Genomic DNA, 21,164 nt, shown 5'->3' with positions numbered 1-21,164 from the left:
GTATAGACTATACCCTTCCAATTACCACCATGAAGGCTGAACAACACTGGTTAATATTACACCTCATCTACATTTGCAGCTGAACCCGACTCGAATCCCAGACAGTTCAAATATTTCCTTTTGTACCTGCTGGCTCAGCACATGGGGAATCGTCAGCGGTACTAACTTGACCTGCCTATTGAAGGACAAGGCTAATGTGGGATCACATGCATTAGATTTACTTGCTTTTCATTTACTTCTCTTTCCCATAACAAGTGGTTGTTATCCCACCGTTCAGCCTGCATTACGAATGACAAGAATGTGCACCACGGCCGAGCTGGATCTTGCCATCGGTCAACCCTCTTCATGCCACTCGGAAGCATGCTGACTTGCCGAGAAACTGCGTTCGTGTTGGTACTGCTTGGCACATAAATGAAAAATGTCTTGCCATTACAGTTCATACAGAGAGGCCTTGTTTCTGCCTGCTGCCAACTGCACCAATGACACAAACCCCTGTAATGGTACGGTAACAGTAAGAAGAGCCCTTGTCTTCCACTGCAGAAAATGTGTTGAATCACTGTAGACGGATGTCAAAACATTTGTCATTGGCTTCTATTACGAGCATAATATCCCAATGAACACAGGAACGAACAAAAAGCCAAAAACCAAAATAAAACATGTACGTATCTTTAATAACTCCCCCTGCAAAGTTTCCCGAAAAAATGTCACCTTGAAAATGAGTGATGGCCTGTGAATGCAGAAGCAAAGCTAGGTTTATATTAAACAATACTAAATTGGAACTTATTTGCACTTAATCAAAAAAAGAAAAATACGATGTGTAGCAACAATACCGAAAGTAAAAACCATCACCAAAGTAAAAACCTCTGTTACAACACTTACCATTTCAAGGAACTTCTGTTGAGATTAAAAAATAATAAATAGCACGGTAGCTAGTAACAGGGACAGGGACGACCATCTGCGGTGAAGTGGCCAGACATATTACAGGACTTAGCCCACCAAAGAGCAAGCCTTCTGGCTGCAGGTCTTATACAGATTAACAAGTGTTGGGATAGGCCTAGATCCTGGCTGGCAAAACAGAAAACCAGTTATATGCCTAATTTGTACAAAATGTTCATTTAGCTCAATCAGGTGCCAATCAGAGAGAGGGGAGGAGATGGGGACATTTGACCCAAGTTCTTTGGCCATGGAAAAAAACTCATGCAGACTAACAGGAGGAGATGAGTGTTTGGGATTAAATAATCTGGGTAATAACCAATATCTGAAATGGAAAACCAATTCTTGGACCTAGCACTCATGTTTGTTGAGGTAAATTCATGTGTTGGAGCATTTCATTTGAATTAACATTGGGTGTGAAAAGGACCTTATCACCTCTGGTTAGAAAAGCCTGAGATAAGATATTGTAATGATGGGCCAGTTGTTTGAACAAGATATGAAATGGGGTTTTCCCTGCAGAGATTTGAATCTAGACTGTCTGGCACATATTGAAAAGTGGAAGGTGGCCCACATTCATTGGGACTGTAACTTCAGTTCTGCAATAAACATTATTTTTCACTTGATAATGTGTCTGCAATACAAAGAGAGATCCTCAAAAACAGTTTTTATAGCACTGCCTAATGAAATACATTTATAACTAAATTGTGTATTGGTAAAAACAGAATTTTCCACCATTTAATTCTAAGATGGATATAACTTACATATATTTTTGAATGATGAATTTGGCAATGATGAAAATTATTGAAGGAATGTAGATATTCTCATCCAAATCCATGTAATAATTACACTGAGTGAATGGGCGCTTTGTCAAAGTCGTTTTAACCAGGCCCATACAAAATTAAAATGGAGTCATATCTCAAAACCTTCCACTTATGTAAATAGCACACTCAATATTAAGATCCCACTGATCTCATTTACATTTTATTTTAATAAAAGTCTAAATTACACAAGTGCCTTGAAACCTCCATCCTAGTACGTTTCTACTGAGCTTCAATGTCTCCTGTGTAAGTTTTTGCCAAGGACACTGCCATGCCCATGCATATTTGGAAACCAAATACAAAACGTGGAATGACAGGGCCGAAGACACTGTCCTCTAGCTTGTATTGTCCAGACTTCACCATCCATAAAACCAGAGAAAGGCCTTCTAAATAAAACTGATCCTAAATTAATAGAATGATGCCAGCTTAGGTAAATGTGCATTTTAAAAATACATATTTATAAATTATTCAAAATCTTTCATTTCGCAAAGGGGCAGTTAAAAAATGATTTTGAATACGGCCCACAAACTCAAAACATGGTGGAGAGGAGTAACATTACATCATTCCTCCCCTGAGAACGCCAACAAACACCACTCACTAATTCACTTCAGCTCTAAACACAGCACGGCCATTCAGCTTCTGTCTTGTGAAGAATAAATAAAAGCATTAGATCTTTATTACACCAATTGAATTCACCTTAATTAAAAGTTGACTGCATAAAGTTCACATTTTCAGACTGTGGAAAGGCTGATGGCAGAAAATACATTCAAACTTTAATACCAGAATGGGTATAGCACTATTTAATACTAGCTACTGTTGCTGAGCATAGCACCGGTAATGTCATTTTGTAATGCATGTTTATTTAATTTTTTTCACAAACATGGAAGCCAATATTTAGTTTTTTTTTTAAACATTGTTTTTCAACCTAAAGGACATTTGTGCTCGTGTACCGATTAAGAGCATTCTTGAGGTATAAGGCTCAGACTTTGAGATCCCAGAAATTGCGTTTGGCACGGCCAAGTTTGGATGGCCCTGTGATTTTGTACAAAAAGTCTTTCACATGAACCTTTGTCACGTGTAGAAGCTACATGTGCAGTGATGGTCAATGTCCTGAGGACACCTAGGATAAAGGAAAAGTTCTCTGAATGAGGAAAATAAAACTATTCACTAATGAAGATTATTCAGAAGGAAATGTAACAACCATTTTACTGGTATTTTAAATCCTTTACTCTCCTTACACTGTTAAGCCTGGTACATTTCACACCGAAGACTGCAGGCAGCTTTCACAACCTGAAGTAATTGAGACAAGAGGGATGTGAAAATGTGGAAGCAGATAGCTGAGGAACACTTTCCACATGTAATGTTAAAATAACAGCCATACTCCAGATCTTTGATTCCATGTCATTTACACTCTTATTTCAGTCCCCTTAAAAGTGACCAATCATTAAGCCAATTTAACAAAATAAAATGCATTTACTTTTGATAGTAGCCGATATGCTAAACTAAGTAAACTCAAATTATGTTTGAATATTGTAGATTTGGCAACGGCACCTGTTCATTTTTAGAACAAAGACTGAAGGCACTTTAACAAAGCTGAAGCAGCTTAATTTTTCTTTTCATCTCATTCTCCTGGCACATGTTTGGAGTATATAGGCCAACATATCACTAATGTGGAACCAGTTTACTTACTAGGTTTTTTCTTTTTCCTGGTCTTAGTTGCTTTTTTAGAGATTTGTGCAGACCTATTTATTTTCTGACTTTTCTCCTCAATATTTGCATACAGATTTTATTTTTTATTTGAAGGATTTGGTTGCCTTTTTGTTTCAGTCAATAATCATAAAAGAGGGTAATTAACACTCAACTGTCTTTTCCAATATTTACACCAACAATAATGGAAGCATTTCTGATTTCCTACAAGGCATGTGATACAGGAGAAAGCCAAAAGGATAGCATAACCAAATAACCCTGTAAACTTTTCTGATTCTCAGGTTACATTTTTCAATAGTTGCTAAAATGTAGTCTTTCACCTTTTCCTCGTCAAAGGTGTTCTTGTTAAGGTTAACCTCTCACAAATGCCAGTGTGTTTGTTTTCTTATATTCCCAACTTCTCCCTACAGATGGAACCAGTGTATGGCTAAGGGTTGTTTTTGTTCTTGTTTAGCGGCAAACAAAGCCGATGAAAGGTGACGATTAAAGGACCTTCTCCCCAATCAGCACTAATTCAAGCAGCCTTCCACCTCAGTCCCATAAGGATCACTCAGGTCAATGCACTTGATTGAATGGCTAGATCAGCCAGTATAGTTTATTCTATAATGTAAACTTGTTGACCTGGATAAGGAACAGACTGTTGTCTAAACTGAAAGACCACTTGGGAGCTGCTTTTCACTTAAACTACGGTCTTATTGTACAATGTTTGCTTTGAAATGACGGTAACTACAGAAAAAGCAGCACAAATGGGGAAAAATAAAATGGGTAATTGAAGTTCAATTACAGAAGTTCAACTTTAATAATGGCAACCCACTATGCACTTACAACAGAACACCAGCTGAAGCCAGCTACTGCAAAAATCTAGTTGCTACTACTTCTTTCCTCTCATCTCCACAGCACTGTAGCACACAGACACATAAATAGCACTTTAGTCATAATCTGGAGACATGAAGGATAACGTTTTATAACAACCTCATCCAATTGAATTTCCTGACAAAAGAACTGCTATACAAAACCAAACAATGGTAACCTTCATTCTGGAGTAATACAAATCCAATCCAAGTACCACTACACAAAATAAATATACAAAACCGCCAATTATACCACTAAAATTAATAAAACAACTCAGAGAGACCTTGTAGTAATAAGAAAAAAAAAAAAAAAAAAATCAACCTTCAATTCAGCATTGGAAAAAAAAAAAAAAAAAAAAACACCTTTGAGACACCTTCTCCCCAGGAGAGAAAAAACTAACAAAAAGAAAACTAAACAAACCATAAAACGACAGTAAGGCCTAGCAAAAGCCCAAGTCAGAGCTACAACAGTGAGCGGTAATGAGCAGTTAAAACTGGTACCTTTCTCCAGCAGTGGGGGACTGAGCTGGGCAACCTTCCTGGCAGTAACATTCCCTTGGTCTCTCACCGACATACTCAGCCCAGCACAGCTCTGAACAGCTGCACGGGGCCCCGGCGCTGTCCCACTTACAGGCAGGCCCCTCCCCGGCCTGCTGAGCTCACAGCGGAGAGGCAGAGCTGCTGCTGTCGCTATAGCAACTGCCGGCTCTGCGGCTCTATCAACAGGCCCAGGGTGCAAGACTCCAGTGTTGTGACCTCACCATAGGGCCAAAGGCAGACAGCGAAGAGGCTCGAAGCCAGGAAACAAGACGAGTGGCGGAAACGCAACAAGTCCTAAGGCCTGTTCCCTGTGCAAAACCCAGCTGACTACTTTACAATCTAGGAACTAGTGCTGGCAGAAAGTGTTCTTTATTTTGGAGCCCTTTTTTTTCCTCAAGCAAGAGAACAGTTATAAGGGGAAACAAGTATACCGATTAAAAAAGCAAAAAGGGGCATATTTTGGTTCCGTTTAAATCAAGTTCTGCTCTTATAACTTTCCAAATAGCCATACAAAGTATTTCCGTTCGAAAAAAACTATTCAAATGTATGCTTTTTTTATACTCATGATGAAGCAATATTCAAAAGTCTAGGACACTTATACCATCACGAGTAGAAAGACCAAACTGCTTCACATATACATGTCGTTGCAGTCGCATTTACCAAATGGTATGAATAAAGGCTCAATGTCCTTGCCTAGCTCAGCTGTCCAAATAAAAAGGGGAAAGGAAGTGCATCCATCACTCACAAAGTCAAGTCTCACCACAGCTCAGGAAGTCCTGCAGACTAAACAGACCAGAAGGAGTTAAGCAGACTTTTCTTAGCACTGAAGGCTAAGTGAGCAAGTATGACATACTTAGGCTCTCCACAGGCACAATGAACTTGAACCACACAGACAGACTGAAGCTTTGTTGGTTTGTCCTCTCTCTTGCTTTCCCTCTTTCAGTTGCACCAGGTTGATGGGCAATAGTACCAGGCAGGGAATTTCCTGAAGTTATGGTTATGAGAAACTTAAATCATGTTATCAACTCTGGGCAAAGACATTGCTCTGGCTTGCTGATCTTAGAACAAAGCCATTGTGGGTGTGTGGGGGGGGGGGAAGCTGCAAGAAAGGCAGCCACACATTTCCTATCCTCCTGTTATCTCCACCATTTCATAAGGCAGGCAAACAATAGGATGGGCACAACCTAATAGGCTATGTGGGCAGGAAACCCACAGCTCTGCCAGGTTTCTCATCGAGGAGAATGTGCCAGACAAGAGCGAGTCACAGCTCAGAGAAACACTAATCCGGCTGTTCTGAAACACCCCCAACAAGCATGACTAATGGTCCCAACAGAAGTGATCATATTCTCCGGTGTGTAGCAGGGTAAAATAAGAATACAAAGGAAGTCAAACACCTCTTGCACTGTCCTTAGCTCACTAACCCAAAAGAGCAGCTTTGCTACCGTAAGATTAAATTTATCCATATGGCAAAATTATATTTTTAAATCATATCTTTCCAGTACAGGGGTTTGCTTTTCAACAAAAGTCTCAAATGTAGAATGCAAGAATCACTCTTCTACCCTTGACCTGGCAATTACAGGGTAAGCTATGGTGCCCGTCCAGTTTTTCCCATTCCAATTTCCTCTCATTGCATCATCTGAATTGTGTATTTTTTTGAGGTCTAAAAGAACCCTTTCAGGTCATAACATAGTCCAGGAAGATTTCATTTTCCACACATGAATTTACTGAGCACATATTGAAGTCTAGAAAGAGAAATGGTCCCCTCCAGACCAGATCTGTGGAAGACCAAAATGGTGACCAGTCCCCAATCTGAGGGAGGTCAGTTTGCCATGTATTGTAGACAATGGCTTTTTAAAGCATGGTATTTATCCATATATAAGCATATCCATTTTGCCTGGGATAAACTTTTAAAAAGCATTCTCTGTTCTTCTGCCTTTCTTAACCTTAACGTGACAGCTGTACACACCATGTAATGAGAAAACGGCACCCTGTACAAAAGCTCAGACACACACACACACACTCCTCAGATAAGAGAAGCTACACAACAGGACTAACTGATAAAATACTGTCTCTCCCGATAGACGTTAGGTAGAATAATTCAATAAACATTTAGACATGTCTGGTCAGATTGTGTCAGCACAAGAGGAAAGGTGGGGAGAAAAAAGGAAGGAAAAAAAAAAAGGAAACATCCCATGGTTAATCACGTTTGCTTTGGAGGCAATTCATTCTTGTTTTGTTCTGAATGCAGCTCTGTCACCTTAGCAGAGCCCTTACTCCTGACCTCTGTTTCTAATCTCAGATAAAGCACCAGTATTAAAGACCTCAAGATACCAGCTCCAGACATGTCTAGACGTCTTGTGTCATAACACAGTCTTTCCTTAAATTATTTAACCTCACAGCGAGACTGAGAGACCGCTCAGACTGCTTGAGCCAAACCACCACCTGCTAAAGCCTCCCAACACCTTGCAACAGAGACGGGACGAAATCTCATTACGGGAGACATTGCCTCATGCACATTTGGAGTAAACAGTAAATCAGAGAAACCCTTTTCACACCAGAACTATTCATTAAGCGGCAGACATCACACATGGAACTGCTGCACCCAGAGAAATTACCTCCCGAGTCTCATTTCTACATGGTGGCAGCTGCATTTTCCTGCAGTATGAGACACTAGGCAGTCAAATATTAAGGACCTCCAGTGTTCACATTTAAAATGACCAAGGACAAAACTATTCAGCAACTCCTATGAGCTCACTTCATAATCTCAGACGAAAGTAAAAAGAACATCTTATTTGGATGCATACATTATTCAAAAGTATTTTTTTTCCAAGTGCATTTTACTTAAATATCAAACAACTAAAAACATGTTTGTTTGGTCTGTCCTCATTCATGACAATACAAACTATACATTACAATATGCAAATGTAATAACCAAGATCTCATTCAATAAATACTTTAAAAACCAAATCAAATTCAGATAAGTTAAATGTTTGTCATTTAATTTTGTTTTGTACATCAAATAATTCACATACAGTTGACTGTGGAGCAGGTTCCTTACATAATAATTTTGTGGAATCAAAAGAAAAATGCAGCTTTACATGGTAACAAAAAATGTTTCCCGCTGAGACGAGGTGTCAGCATGAAACACACAATTGGAATGGTAGAACTGACAGTCACAGGCTGGTATGAAAACGGACTAATACATCTACGTTGAAAAGCAGCACATACAGGATAAATGCAAGGCCAGAACATCAGAAAAGAAAATTAGAGACCAAAAGATGTCACTAATTAGAAAGTTAGCCCATTTAAACCCAGATAAACAGCACATGGCTTTTTATGTAAAGCTAGCTGGACATTTAGACATTCCCCTCCCCCCTATATCTTACTACATCTGACTCCGACAGGAAAATAAGGTTTACCCTTGTAAAAAAAGATGACTGTTCTCTTTTTAGTGACTTTTAGTGACGACATAACGATACACTAGTTCATTTCTTGAAGCAGAATATGGAATGAGATACAGACCCTCAAATCTACCTGGGAAATAAATTACTCCTGGCTTTTAACCTACTGGAAATTCACAGTATGGGGTTTCCCCTATGGACTGATCTAGAGAGAATGTCTTCACCGAAGTTTGCTCAAAACACTGCTAACCAATACTTTTTGGCATTGGCTTCAGTTTGGGTCAATCCCTGGCCCCTAAGTGATGGAACGACCTTCCCACTGAAGTCAAAACAGCAGTCTCTGACCTCCTTTCAGCGCTTACTCAAAACACATCTTTTCATACAGTATTTGTAATTTAGTCATTTTCTCTCCTGTAAGATAGCACGAATACAATGTTTTGTAATAATTCTTGCTTTGCTTAACTAGTACTTGTATTTATTTTGATTTCCCCTATGGCCCCTTTCCCTTACTCTTAACTGTGACATAACATCTTGTCTGCACTTACCAGCTTTTACAATCTAGGATGCAAGACTTTATATATTGTTTACTGTACATCTCATACTCGTGTAAATTGGAATTTTTAAAATGTATTATGCCTTGAACTGTATTATAGCACCTTGTATTGCTCTTATATTTTGTAAGTTGCCCTGGACAAGGGCGTCTGCTAATAAATAAATAATAGTGACTTTTGAGAAACGTAGTCTAAAACTATGGAGGAGAAAAAATAAATTAAAAAATAAACCCACAACGAAGCTCCCGAAAGCTCAAAAGTTCAGGTTGGGTGGAGGAAATGGGTGGGGAAATTCATTTCAGACAGATTTATTTTCCTGATAACATTCAGTACAACTCCTACCACCCTTCTTCAAACGGGACTTATTATGTAAAAAAAACTATTACATAAGAAATGGTATATGCAAGAAATGCTGCCCTCAAATGTTATCTTAGTCCACATTGCCACTGACAAATCCCTCTTGGCCCTTATGTGCTCTGACTCAAACCTGTGAGCCAGCTATAAGGTTTCAGACTCTGGGGACTACAGTGTGAAGGAGACGGGCCTACCCTCACTTTATACTGCCTGTAATTTTCAAAATGAGCAAACAATCGAAATACAAACTGCACACTGAAGAGCTTTACTCTCATAGCTCTGTGCTAATCCAGGGGGAAATATAAAGGGAAGGTTTTGCTGAACCTGTTCAATTTCTGGTAGGTGATTCACAAAACGGAAATGCTGCTTTTGCTACAACACAATTTATGATGCAGTGAGCAGCAGCAGAACAAAAAATTGAGTTCTGCCATTTTAAGTCAATCAAACCCTCAAAAATTTAAAATCAAACCAATACGTTTGCATCAACACGTAATGTACAGGTTTTTTATTTCACATGACTGCATCAAAAAGTTTGGCTCTGAGTGAGTGAGCTTCTTTGCACATGAATATTGAGAAAATGTCTTAAAATCATATTGTATAATGCTGAAAAGAACTAACTCTTTAGCTAAATTGTCCCTTTGTGTTTTCAAAATGCTGTGACTTTAAAATCACATTGATAGCTGAGCAATGATTTAAAACTAAAATCTATTCTCCATTAAACATTACAGCCACATTCAGATTACACTGCTCTGTACCAGGCATCATTGCTGTGGCGGTTTTTATACGATTCACTTTCCTTTACAGAGCTGGGAAATGCAGGGGTTAACGTCTGAAACCTAACTTGTACTGTAACACTGACCTATATTAATTATTCACAGCGGAAGATCTTGAAGCAGTTTAACAGCATTCATCTCGCCGAACACGTGTTGCGCTTAATCCTCACCATCACAGCAGAACGTAAATCACTTTCCAAGTGGGATTTGCATTCTCATCAAACCATGGACTCCTTCCAGAAGAGATGTTATCCATCCTGTGAAACCCACCTTTGTTTCATTATGACTCTGTCAACACCCCCACCAAAAGTTCTCACAACCAGGGAGTAGGCCCAAAGATAGAAAGCTCTGGCAAGGTACTCATGAAGCACAACAAAAGTCCTACCAGACAGAGCTGAATCTGTGATGAATCATAACGTAAATTAAAACGTTTCCTCATTTAATAATAGCTTTCCAAAGTCAGAAAGCTTACTTGGGCAATATTTACAATCTAGTAACTCGAAGTATTTTATGGAAGGAATAAGAATAACATTTGTGGTCAGAGGTCAGTGTTGCTGCTATATGGGGTGCAGGGGAGTATGTTTGTTTTTGTCTTGCCCTATAACACTAAGTCTACCTTTCAGGACTACGGCAAGGCCAGGCAAAGATCAGAGTAGCCTAACCCTGTCTGGCAATACTTGAGGCACAACCACCACCAGAGAGAACAGAGGGTACTCACAACTCAGATTATGCTAACTGGGGATCTATCTGAACGTCTGAATTTGAAAAAACTGGGGCCAAATAAAATCACTTGAGGTATGAAGACAAGTCTAGAAGATTACTGAACGCTAAAATACAGCCAGCCCAGAAGACTATATGTCTACTTGTAATGATTATTTTAAGTATGCCTTAAAATCCCACTGATAATAATGGAATTAAAAACCTATATTTGGGAATATAGTATTATGGGAAAAAAGGTGAGGAGAGAAATACTGGTTTTGTTCGGGTATCAAAAATAAAAAGCAGCAAAAACAATTCCCCCGATGTAGCTCCAGTAATGCTTGATTACTGAACACAATAACAAATTGCCCTGCTATGCATCCGTGTTCTTGTCTTGTTTTTCCTCATTTAATAATTTACAGTTCCATAAACATTCAGAGTCACCACGAGCCTAAGCAAGACAAAGGGGAAGCCAATATCTAATTCACAAACCCCTCGTCTACCAACTTTATCTGTCTGCCTGGCCCTGCTCTGCCACTGCTAATGATGACGGATGCTGCATGCATGAGTACATTTCTAAGTAAAGGAGAGGGCATATGACATCTAATGATATGCAGACCTGACTCTATTGTGCTTGTGGTGTCTGAGTGTGTGTTTTATAGGACCTTGCGCTTCAATATTGGTCACAAAATGATTTAAAAAAAAAAGCTGCATTTTCAGAGTTTCTTATCCATCTTATTAAGGTTTTCTTTTTTTTTATTGATGACACAAAGCAAGTAAACAGTCCCCTGATAATGTGTGCACTACAAAATCTAAACAAATGGAAACAAATAAGGTTAGGAGGTGACACTAAATGAAATTCAAGTTCCTGGGATAAGAAACCAAACCTCAGGAGCTTCTTCAGGGAAGGGATGAAAAAGGCAGCTTCTAAGCTCACACAATTTTAGGTAATTACATTTGAAACCAGCTTGAAGCCAACTGAATGCAGGCAAAACATGATCAACATTATGCCTGTGTCGATCTGAGAGAAAACCGAGAAGTACAACTAACCAGACATTGCTCAGTAAGCTTAGAAAATATTCTCAAAAATCTGCCTTTTTTGATTTGTGGATTTATTAATTTCTCCAAGCAACAATCTTACCAACAACCCAGGTTGCTATAGGTGACTGCTGCTCTCAGACAAATGCTTAAACTGAAACAGTGCATTTGATTTTTCAAACCCTTTACCCCACTCTTAAATATTTTCTTCATCATTGGGGTTCATTAAGATAAACCCCCTTAAAAAGACCAATTGAAATATACATTAGATAAATAGATTCCATTTCCAAGGTTCTTGAGCTTGTGTGCATGTTAATTAATACAGGAAAGGTTTTTGCATGGACTGGGATTAATGGGGGAGGTGGGGTGTAAACCTGTACTTTTTGAATGAAATTCCTTGTTGATCACTGGCTAGGATTACATTCTGAGAGTCAGACACAAAGAGTCCCATGGTCAATGTCAAGGCTGCCTGCGACTCCCTTGATTTACAGCACTGCCACTGAGCTCAGCTGGGCTGATAGAGGCCACGCTGACACACAGGAGCGCTGACCTCTCTTCAGGCACTACGACTCATTGAGAAGGGGGGGGACTATCTTTCCATGCACTTTTCTCAACGCTGCACTAAACATTTGAGGAACTCATAAGACGGTACCTTAACAAGGGTTGTTTGATAGCAAATGCCTTTCCAATCACATATTACAAAACACAGGGGTGTCCAGCCCTGGTCCTGGAGAGCCCCAAGCTAGGGTCTTTTATAGGTCACACGTTATACTCAAGTTATACAAATAACGTTTCATTCAGATGGGTTAAGGAAGGGCTTTGTTGGAACAAACACCCAAATATCCCTTAGCTCTGAAGGAAAATTTTGAATGAACTTGGTTAAATCAAAAACTAACGTGTTCAGTCTTAAATTTAGGATGACCAATAAAACTGCCCTAGGCTCTAGGATTGGATACCCCCTGGTATACAGTTTAGAATGAAAGATTTCCAGGATGGAAATTGCAATTTTTAAAAATTACTATTATTGTTATTTAGCAGATACCTTTATCCAAGATCATTTACACTGTTTAACAATCACTGACATACAAGGTACAATCTACATATCACTATAAACCAATCTACACAACAGTAAAAAAACATGTCTCACACTGGTATTATTTAAATATATATATAAAAAAATGTATACAAACACACCTACATACACAGTGCAAAAACAGAAGACTGAATTAAACTGTATAGCCCTCCGAAAAACTGGATCTCCCACAACACAGTCAAAGTTAGTCAGCTGAAACCCAACCCTAACTGGATTTGAGCTTTTAGGGTTTTAAGTATCTTTGGCAGATCCTACCTTCATTATTTTATATTGGCCTCTGATTTCTAAACAACTGAAAATCGGTGCATTACCTAAATGCCTACGAGTCATTAGTTTTACTTTTCTAGACACTTCCACTTGGTCCTAACAAGGGTCCTTTGGCTGTTATTATTACCTAATTGTTATTATTTAAGACAAAATAGAGTAGCGTAGGGTATTGATGTCATAACTTTCATGTTACAATGTGAAAGATTATGTAAAAGGGAACAAAAATAAACATAACCTATTTATTATTTCGTCTATGAAAACAAAATCTGTATGTAGCACACACATAGGGACCACATGTGTATTGGTACAATTAAATACCAAAAAGAAAATTAGGGCAATCTATACACATACTGGCACAAGTCCAAATCCTTCTGTGATGAGCACCGACTAGAATTTAAAAACAAACCCTTTGCCCTTTTTTCCATTTTTTTGTAAAGAAAATGGCACAACACCTCATAGGCAAGTTCATTTTTTCATCCAAATGTACACCTTGACAATGCGAGCTCTGAATATCTTGCCTGCCACCACAGTACTGAGGTTTGTTCTGCACTGGAAATACTGAATGTGCAGTAGGTTTCATTGAAGAAAAAAAACTGGTGTTGGAATAGCCTCAAATAACCTGTCTCTCTCGAGAATTGCAAACAGCAGACATTCCTCAAACACCCCTCATGAATGTTTGAGTGCAGTGCCCCTTCAGGGGAAGACAATTCAGTTTTCATGCCCACAAAACACAGAAATCAAACAATTTGGAGAAGTAAAAAAAACAGGATTTCATTTTCATCAGTCCAATAGTGAAAAAGACATGATGGTAAATATGCAGTATGATTTCAGTATAATTCCTGTGTTCATATTAAAATTGGTTAATAGATTTCATTTGATAATTTTTACAATGTAAATCACATATTCCATGAGGCATATTTTTCACAATGTGCAAGCACATCACCATACACCCATTATGAAATATACACATATTGGATATCTGTAAATCAAACATTGTTTTTTCTAACTTTCACAGTGAAATTACTTGCTTACCTAAAGGCTTTCCGATAGTCATTTAGGCCTTTTCATTATATAAGCGGTTTGGTTGTTTTTATAGTTTCATCCCATAATTTTGTTCATTCATATTTATGTGCTCACATGGAATTACTTTTTTTTATTATTTATTGCCTCATCCAAGACCAGAGAATGACTGCAGTCTCAAATTTGTCATAGTTAACAAAAGAATAAGCCTCTCTACTCGTAGATTACATGGGAAGCTTTGGAAGTGCAGGTTAGACCCTATATTGGACCGACTCCAGGTGGTTAGTGGCGCAGTTAACTGGCAACGTTTGCACCACTGTTTGCGTGCTAAATTGGACTGAAGCAGAACTCTCAATTTGCCAGACACACGGACACCTGCAGAGCTGAAAATCTGAACAAAACAGAATTAGGGAGTATTTCTAATTGTCTATTTGCTTGTTAAGACCCTAAAGTCATTGGCCATCTTAAACCTTTGTGACAATCCACAAGTCATGCCTTTTATTATTATTTTTTTATTTTTTTAAATCACTGGAATCTGTATTTGGGTGGCAACCACTCCCAAGGACAATCAAATCCTCAGAGGCATCACTAACTTCCTACAGTTTTGCAATGGTTCCTCTTCTCCATGTTCCTATTGAGGCATTTTAACTTAACTGTGCAAAATATTCACACTTTCTCAGAGTTGTAAAGCAGTGTAGATTTTTAAATGCCTTATTATTTAAATGTTAAAATGGTGGTTGGGTTTTGTTTTCGGCCGACTTTTATGGGGTTGGACAGTAGCAATGCTGTACTGTATACAAAGTTGTTGTTGATTAACTTTGTACACTGAAGAAAATTGTAAAGACATCAAAAACAAATGTTCTTACCAATACAATAATTTATTCTCATCACATCCATAGACCTATACACTTGCACAACCAGGGCTCCACTACAAGCTTTGGGAACTTATACACAAGAACAACAAGAGGAAGTGGGAAATTAAATGTCCTTCTTGAGGCTTTAATTTTTGGTTGTAGCTGTCGAATGTATTTTAATGCCCTAGTCTTCAGAAAGTCAGTTTTCAGATGTCTTCATTTAAACCGTACATTATATTACATGACAATGATATGGAACACTACATATTGGTGTGGACAACTTAACAATTGTAAATGGTTTACAAATAAAATAAATTAATGGTTAATCACATCCGGCATTTCTCTTAACAGTGTAGATGTAGAATGTGTTTGTTTTTTTAAGAACACATTACATTACCTAGTTTAAAATCCAATAATAATTTCCAATTCTAAAACAGTTCCCTTTAACAAATACATAAGCCATTTCAAAAATGTGCAAACCCCAATGCTCTCATAACTAGACCAGTGTCTGAATCCTTCAGGCACTTCTTTGTGCGCTAGAACAAAAGTCTCTCTTTTTTAATTTCAATTCCTATTAGCAAACATCTTTGGCCATTTATCATAACTACTGGCTACAGACAGCACAGTCCCTGTCAGAGTCTCTTTACCTCCCACTAACTCATTCTTACTGGCCCTTTGTCCTTTCTGGCTCAGACAGCCTAGCTCTCAGTCTCAATGCTTCACCAAGCCACAGTCAGGGTGAGAGTGGGGGAGGGTGCAAGTCGCCCATCCTAGCTAATAAAGTCGGTTCCCCAATATCATCCTTGCCAGTCCATAACTTATGGACCTTTTTTTTTTTTGTTAAAGTGTTCACTATTGAGTTTGCAAAGTATCCTCCACTGTACTCAACTCAGTGTGTTAAATAGGAGCATAGTTACATAAAAAGTGAGCAAATATCTATAATAACACGGTATGCCTCTGCAGGACTGGTTGTGAACGTTTCTGTTAAGCAGCAGGGTGTAGGTGTAGGTGTACATGGCATATCTTGAGGCTATAAATGGGTTTTAAATTACCAACTTTACTAGAGCAGAAATGGAACACATCGGGCAAGCAAAGCATCGCGCGACTAACGAAGACATTCTGGAACTTAATTAGTTCAATTAACATTCGAAATTGAGCTTTGACCAGGAAGAGCCGAAGCATTCGCAGTTTCTATCCGGTAACAACAGCTGAGACGGCAACGCAAAGCGCACACAACCCAGTCCTGCTACTTTTCTTTCCAACCAACTTCAAGCTCACACCGAGCACAATTAACGGGATCGATTGCAATTAAGACGCCCCACACGTGACACAATTTAAACCCGTAAATGGTTATCTAACTTTGCAACACCTTTATCGATTTAGAACTACAATTACGCAGGGGTTGTCCCCCAACACAGCCTACAAATAAGTCAACCCCCATTTGCCAAACACATTACCGTATTCAAATTACCGGGCCAGCAAGGACGAGTAGCAACTGCACATATAATGTTGCGAGTTTCCTTTAAATACATCTCAGCACTACAACTAGTACAGCCGTACATAAAACACGTTCGCATTTCCGCCCACCCCCGTCTCTACTTACATATCTCCATCCCCTGGTGTTGGGAACCGGTGCAATTGCAGGAGCAAATGACATTGGAGTTGGAGTTTACGGGGCTGCCCAGGACCGTTAGGTTTTGCATGAGGATCGGGGGAGAGAGAGAGGGGAGACCGGGGGGAAGAGCAGCCGGGAGCGGCCCGGGGGGGAGGGGGAAGAGCAGTAATCGCAGCCCGCTGTCAGAGTCTGCCGCGGCGGCCCCGCATACTTCACGCCATGCCCGCTCCCTCCGGGTGTAGCTATGGTGATGCAGCAGCTCCCCACATCTTGTCGTCTCGCTTCTCTTTCACTTTCCGTCTCCCCTTCATTCAAAAGAATCCTGCCCGGCTGTTACGTGATCATGTGGGCAGGCTTACACCCCTACTACCCCCCCCCCCAATAAAAAAAAAAAAAAAAACAGCCAGCCAGACATGAGGGGGGCCGGGGGGTGTCGGAGGCAGACTCGAAGGAGAGCCTGCTGGTGACAATGGCGGTGATAGAGGGGATGGTCTAGCCAGTGGGTGGGGGGGGGGGGGCGGCTAGAATTACATTCGCATTAGTGCCAGCCACGACCAATCAAGGCAGCCATTGAAGAGGCTAACCTTGGGGTGACCCCGCAGTCTAGCTGATCTTCAGCAGATGTGTCGGACCCCCTCCTACCCAAGCCGTCTACAGTCTATAAATAACTGAGGCAGCACAATAAAAAATTAAAAACCTACACTAGCACTCACAAGAAAGTTACTACTACTAGGGGCCCTGCTAATGAACCACGTCTCAATTCGGCAATCGGGGTTTAAATTTGGATTTTGCTTCTGCTTATTATCGATTATGGTAGTAATTATGCGGACGCTAAATGTACAATGTTTCCCATCTACCTGGATCGTGGGGTTGTTTAATTGCCTAATTGTAACATTGCACTCCCAATTAATTGCATGGAGAGTCAAAAATGGATTCAATCAACTTGGATCTTCAAGTTTTCTCTATGCGAAGCACTGTTATCCTCGGCTTTTCTAGATTTCGGATATAAAAATACATAATCTACGATGACTTTTTAATACGTTTTTAAAACATGTCAACTGAATGATTGGACATTTGTATTTCTTATTTGGCTATTTGACACACTCCGATACATCTACATGTACAATTTATATTGGTATAAAACGACATCAAACCAATGTGTAAACGCACATTGTGGTCAATCCAAATTACTATAATTTACCTTTTATATAATTACCTTGTCATATTCGTCTGATATCTGTATTATAAATCTCACGTCGCACAAAAGCCAAGTTATTCAGCTACCCAATTGATTTCCACTATTTAATGGTTTTATAGTTTATTCACAAATTCAGCATTAAATGGTATAATAGTACTACCCGCTAAACCATGAAAGTATTTCCTTTTTGATTAAATTCAGAAGCATTTTAAATCTTGTATTTTTGCTGCTCGTCATGCATCACAACCTAGACTTCCCGATTAAAGAAATCTGTACATTATTACATAGTGGCAGACTCCGATTTCGCACGTCAGCATTTATTTCCTAATAAATCTTAAATTCTGGGTGAAATCCTTCCCATGATTTCCTAGCAGTCTGTATGCCTGAATCCGTGAGAATATCGCGATGCCTTCCTGTCCATTAGTGCCACCTACCTTTGACCATACATTAGTGCATGTACCAGGAAAAGGCCAGCATTTTGGTCTGCAGTTAACACAATGGAAAATACCGGTGCCACTACCATTACTACACTAACATTCCCATTTTTTTTAAATTATTTAGGTAAAATGTCCTATTTAAAATGACAATTAAAATATTTTAATAATACATAATTTGTTTTAGTGATTAAATTGTTTAGTGGGCAAATTGGCAGTGGCAGGTCCGAAACATTTAATTGGAAGCATCCCAACTGCCTATTATAGCCACAAAGCAAACTGTAGTGTACCATGAACACAAAATGTATGGCTTATAACAATCTGTATGCGTACAAATCAGTAACAAATAAATATACCTAAAAAAATAAATTCAAGCTTAATATTGCTATTCCATGACATCACAAAGCACACCTTCTATAATAAAAAGACCCTACAATAGTAAGAATGTGAACTTAGCAAAAGCCTCATCTGATCTGCAGGCACTTCTATGGTTTTGTAGATGAAAATGCATTGTTTATTTCTGGTCTGTTTGTGTAAATGACACATAGCTGGTGTCGTGCAAACCGTGTCCAAGCAGTCATCCCAGCACCTCCCAGTCATCCTGGCACAACCTGAACTGGAGAGAACCAGCCATGTAGGAAGTGAGACGGATTCATTTCCATTTCCATTCCCATCAGCCCGTAGCTGCCCTTCCTTAACCTCTGTGGCAGCTCAGCAATGTGGGATGCTGCCCACTAGGTGCTCTTCCAAGATTACTACTGGTGCTAAGACCATATATCTTGTATAGAACATCTTATTCAATGTACACCACTGGTTTATTTGTTCATGTTGCAGTAAGGCCCTATAACAGCAAGCTTATTACCCAAGAATCTCTGTCATCGGGCATTATTAATTAAACAATTAACAAGTGCATAATCATGCCTCATTTTATTCTGCTCACAGGGGAAACAATTTGATTTAATTTTCTTTTAGGCACTGACTTCACTCTCCTCTGTATAGTGCGACTGATTTCAGAAGTCCCAAGAGGCCCCAAGTAATTACATAAAGATGCGTTGCCTGGTTTGTGTTTGAGTTGTCTCTTGGTTAAAGGTTGCCTCGCTCATGCAAGAGCTTAAAAAGAGAGAAAAAAAAACACATTTGGTTTCTGTGCCGCACTGAGGTACAATGTTGATAAAGTATAATTTAAGGGCATCGCAGCCCTGGCACAAGAAACACTGGGTTTAAAAGTAGTCCTTTTGAATATAGAAGAATTCAGCGCGCAAATCCAAACAACTCCTCAGAGAAAATGCCAGCTTTTCCCCGGTTTGCATTGTACACGCCTTCTCCTTCCCATTTCCTACCAACAAAAATGATGGACCTTCAGCTGTCTTGGTTCAATATTAAACCCACATCTGGCTGAGATAAGTGCTGAAGAAACCCTCAGATCATGAAAATGATTATTGTGATCTCATGCAGTACACCATTCTGTTTAGACTGAATTAGAAGTGATAATTTCAAGTCACCAAAATCTACAAATCACTGAGGTTTAGTAGATATGAATATGTGAGGCAGTCAGATTTACTTATTTCCTAAGCCTGCATTATGCATTAAGCACACTGCTAATCGGTTCTTCTTAGATAGATGTACATTTTAAAGAGGAATCCGGCTAGGGCGCTCCTGTGACACTTTGCACAGACAGCACTGGAAGCGCTTTTCTAGAAACGTCTGCTGCCATCTCTGTTCATATATCCCACAATCTGATAATCTTAGCAGTTCAATAAAATCTGTTAAATCATCAACAAAGCAATGACAGAAGCAACTAAATTGGGTATGGTGAAGCTTGTGTGCACTGGGACTCTCCGTGACAGTGACAGAAATGAATCTCGGATATGCTTTAATGGTTTATTTAAAAAAAAAAAAAAAGGAAAAGAACGGATATAATATGAGAATATAGGAAGATGATGGGAACTACATACAAATAACTTACCTTTTTCCAGACTTGATTTACTTATTGATAATGATGATTAACATATTGCAGTCTTCTTTAATATATGCAGTTTAACTAATTGACTTAGAGCATTAGAGCTTTATTTATTAATACACTATAAAAACCTCTCTAACTTTCATGATCATATATAGAACAAATACAATCTATACAGAAAGTTTTTTAAGTTTAGGAATAGATAGTTGTGTGCATTAGTTGTCAAGTTATTCCACTTACACAATCAAGTTCAAATTACTATTTTCATTAAAGCGGTTCCACATTTGATTGGTACCAATCAATAAAACCTGAAAACATGATTCTTCAAAGAATTCATTCTCTTGCCAGGTGTTATTCGTTGGTTGCCTTTCTTCCCACAGTGCTGATTAATCGATACAAATTGCAGCTGTTCTTCAATTTTAAGTGTTAAGCACTCCAGGCAGTGTCATTCTAACCTACTCTGAGAAAACACAATCCATATAATCAAATTATCACTTAATGCAGCTTCAGCCATGGGTATTTCTGCTTCAAAACATTCTGCGATCATTTTTATTGTTTAGACGCTGAATCTCTAGTTTACTTCTCCATTTTTGTTTGTGCAAACAGTAATAACTTGCCACTTGTCAGTTACTTTGCTCATCACATTCATTTAACCGACTGACATGATGGGGATTTTGAGGTGCTGTCTGGGGTTCTCGGCAGCAGCACTTAATTACCAATTCTTACCAGAAACGTTTCTCAGCTCTTTTTCCATCATAACAAAGAGAAAGGGCATTTTCAGTTTCAAAAGCATATTCCACATTTACATTTAGGGTTTCCACACGTGAATTCACTCCATCCATCCAGAAAGAAAAATCACTGGAGATTGGGAAATGGACTGAAATTAGTGGCTGTGCATATTTTGCTGCTGTTTGAGTATTTTAAAGCAAACCACTCTCTGCAACAAATGGTGTGAGGGCTTCACCTAGAGGTCCCCCCTCTCAAAAGGGAGTGACTGCCTCCAACCCCCCAAAATATTGCCCTCAGGTTTCACCTATCTGGATGTTGGTGTCCTTTTG

The 21,164-nt window shown here is 39.1% G+C and overlaps 1 protein-coding gene across 4 annotated transcripts in view; it reads right to left on the bottom strand.

The window, feature by feature from the left end:
* The window catches only part of ldlrad4a (low density lipoprotein receptor class A domain containing 4a), a 103,398-nt gene that overhangs the window by 6,543 nt on the left and 75,691 nt on the right, over positions 1-21,164 (bottom strand). The window contains exon 1 of one of the 4 annotated variants that reach the window (XM_066690878.1): positions 16,503-16,983. The exons of 2 other annotated variants lie outside the window; for them this stretch is intronic. In XM_066690878.1, coding sequence (XP_066546975.1) covers positions 16,503-16,602 — 100 coding nt within the window. In that variant the 5' untranslated portion in view covers positions 16,603-16,983. Of the gene's footprint in view, positions 1-4,810; positions 4,888-16,502; positions 16,984-21,164 lie in introns of those variants that run through there. One more of the 4 variants, XM_066690879.1, reaches the window with a different exon arrangement.

The sequence above is a fragment of the Amia ocellicauda genome, chromosome 18 (assembly GCF_036373705.1).
Source record: "Amia ocellicauda isolate fAmiCal2 chromosome 18, fAmiCal2.hap1, whole genome shotgun sequence".
Classification (NCBI taxonomy): Eukaryota; Metazoa; Chordata; class Actinopteri; order Amiiformes; family Amiidae; genus Amia; species Amia ocellicauda.
This window is presented reverse-complemented; position numbering and strand designations above follow the sequence as displayed.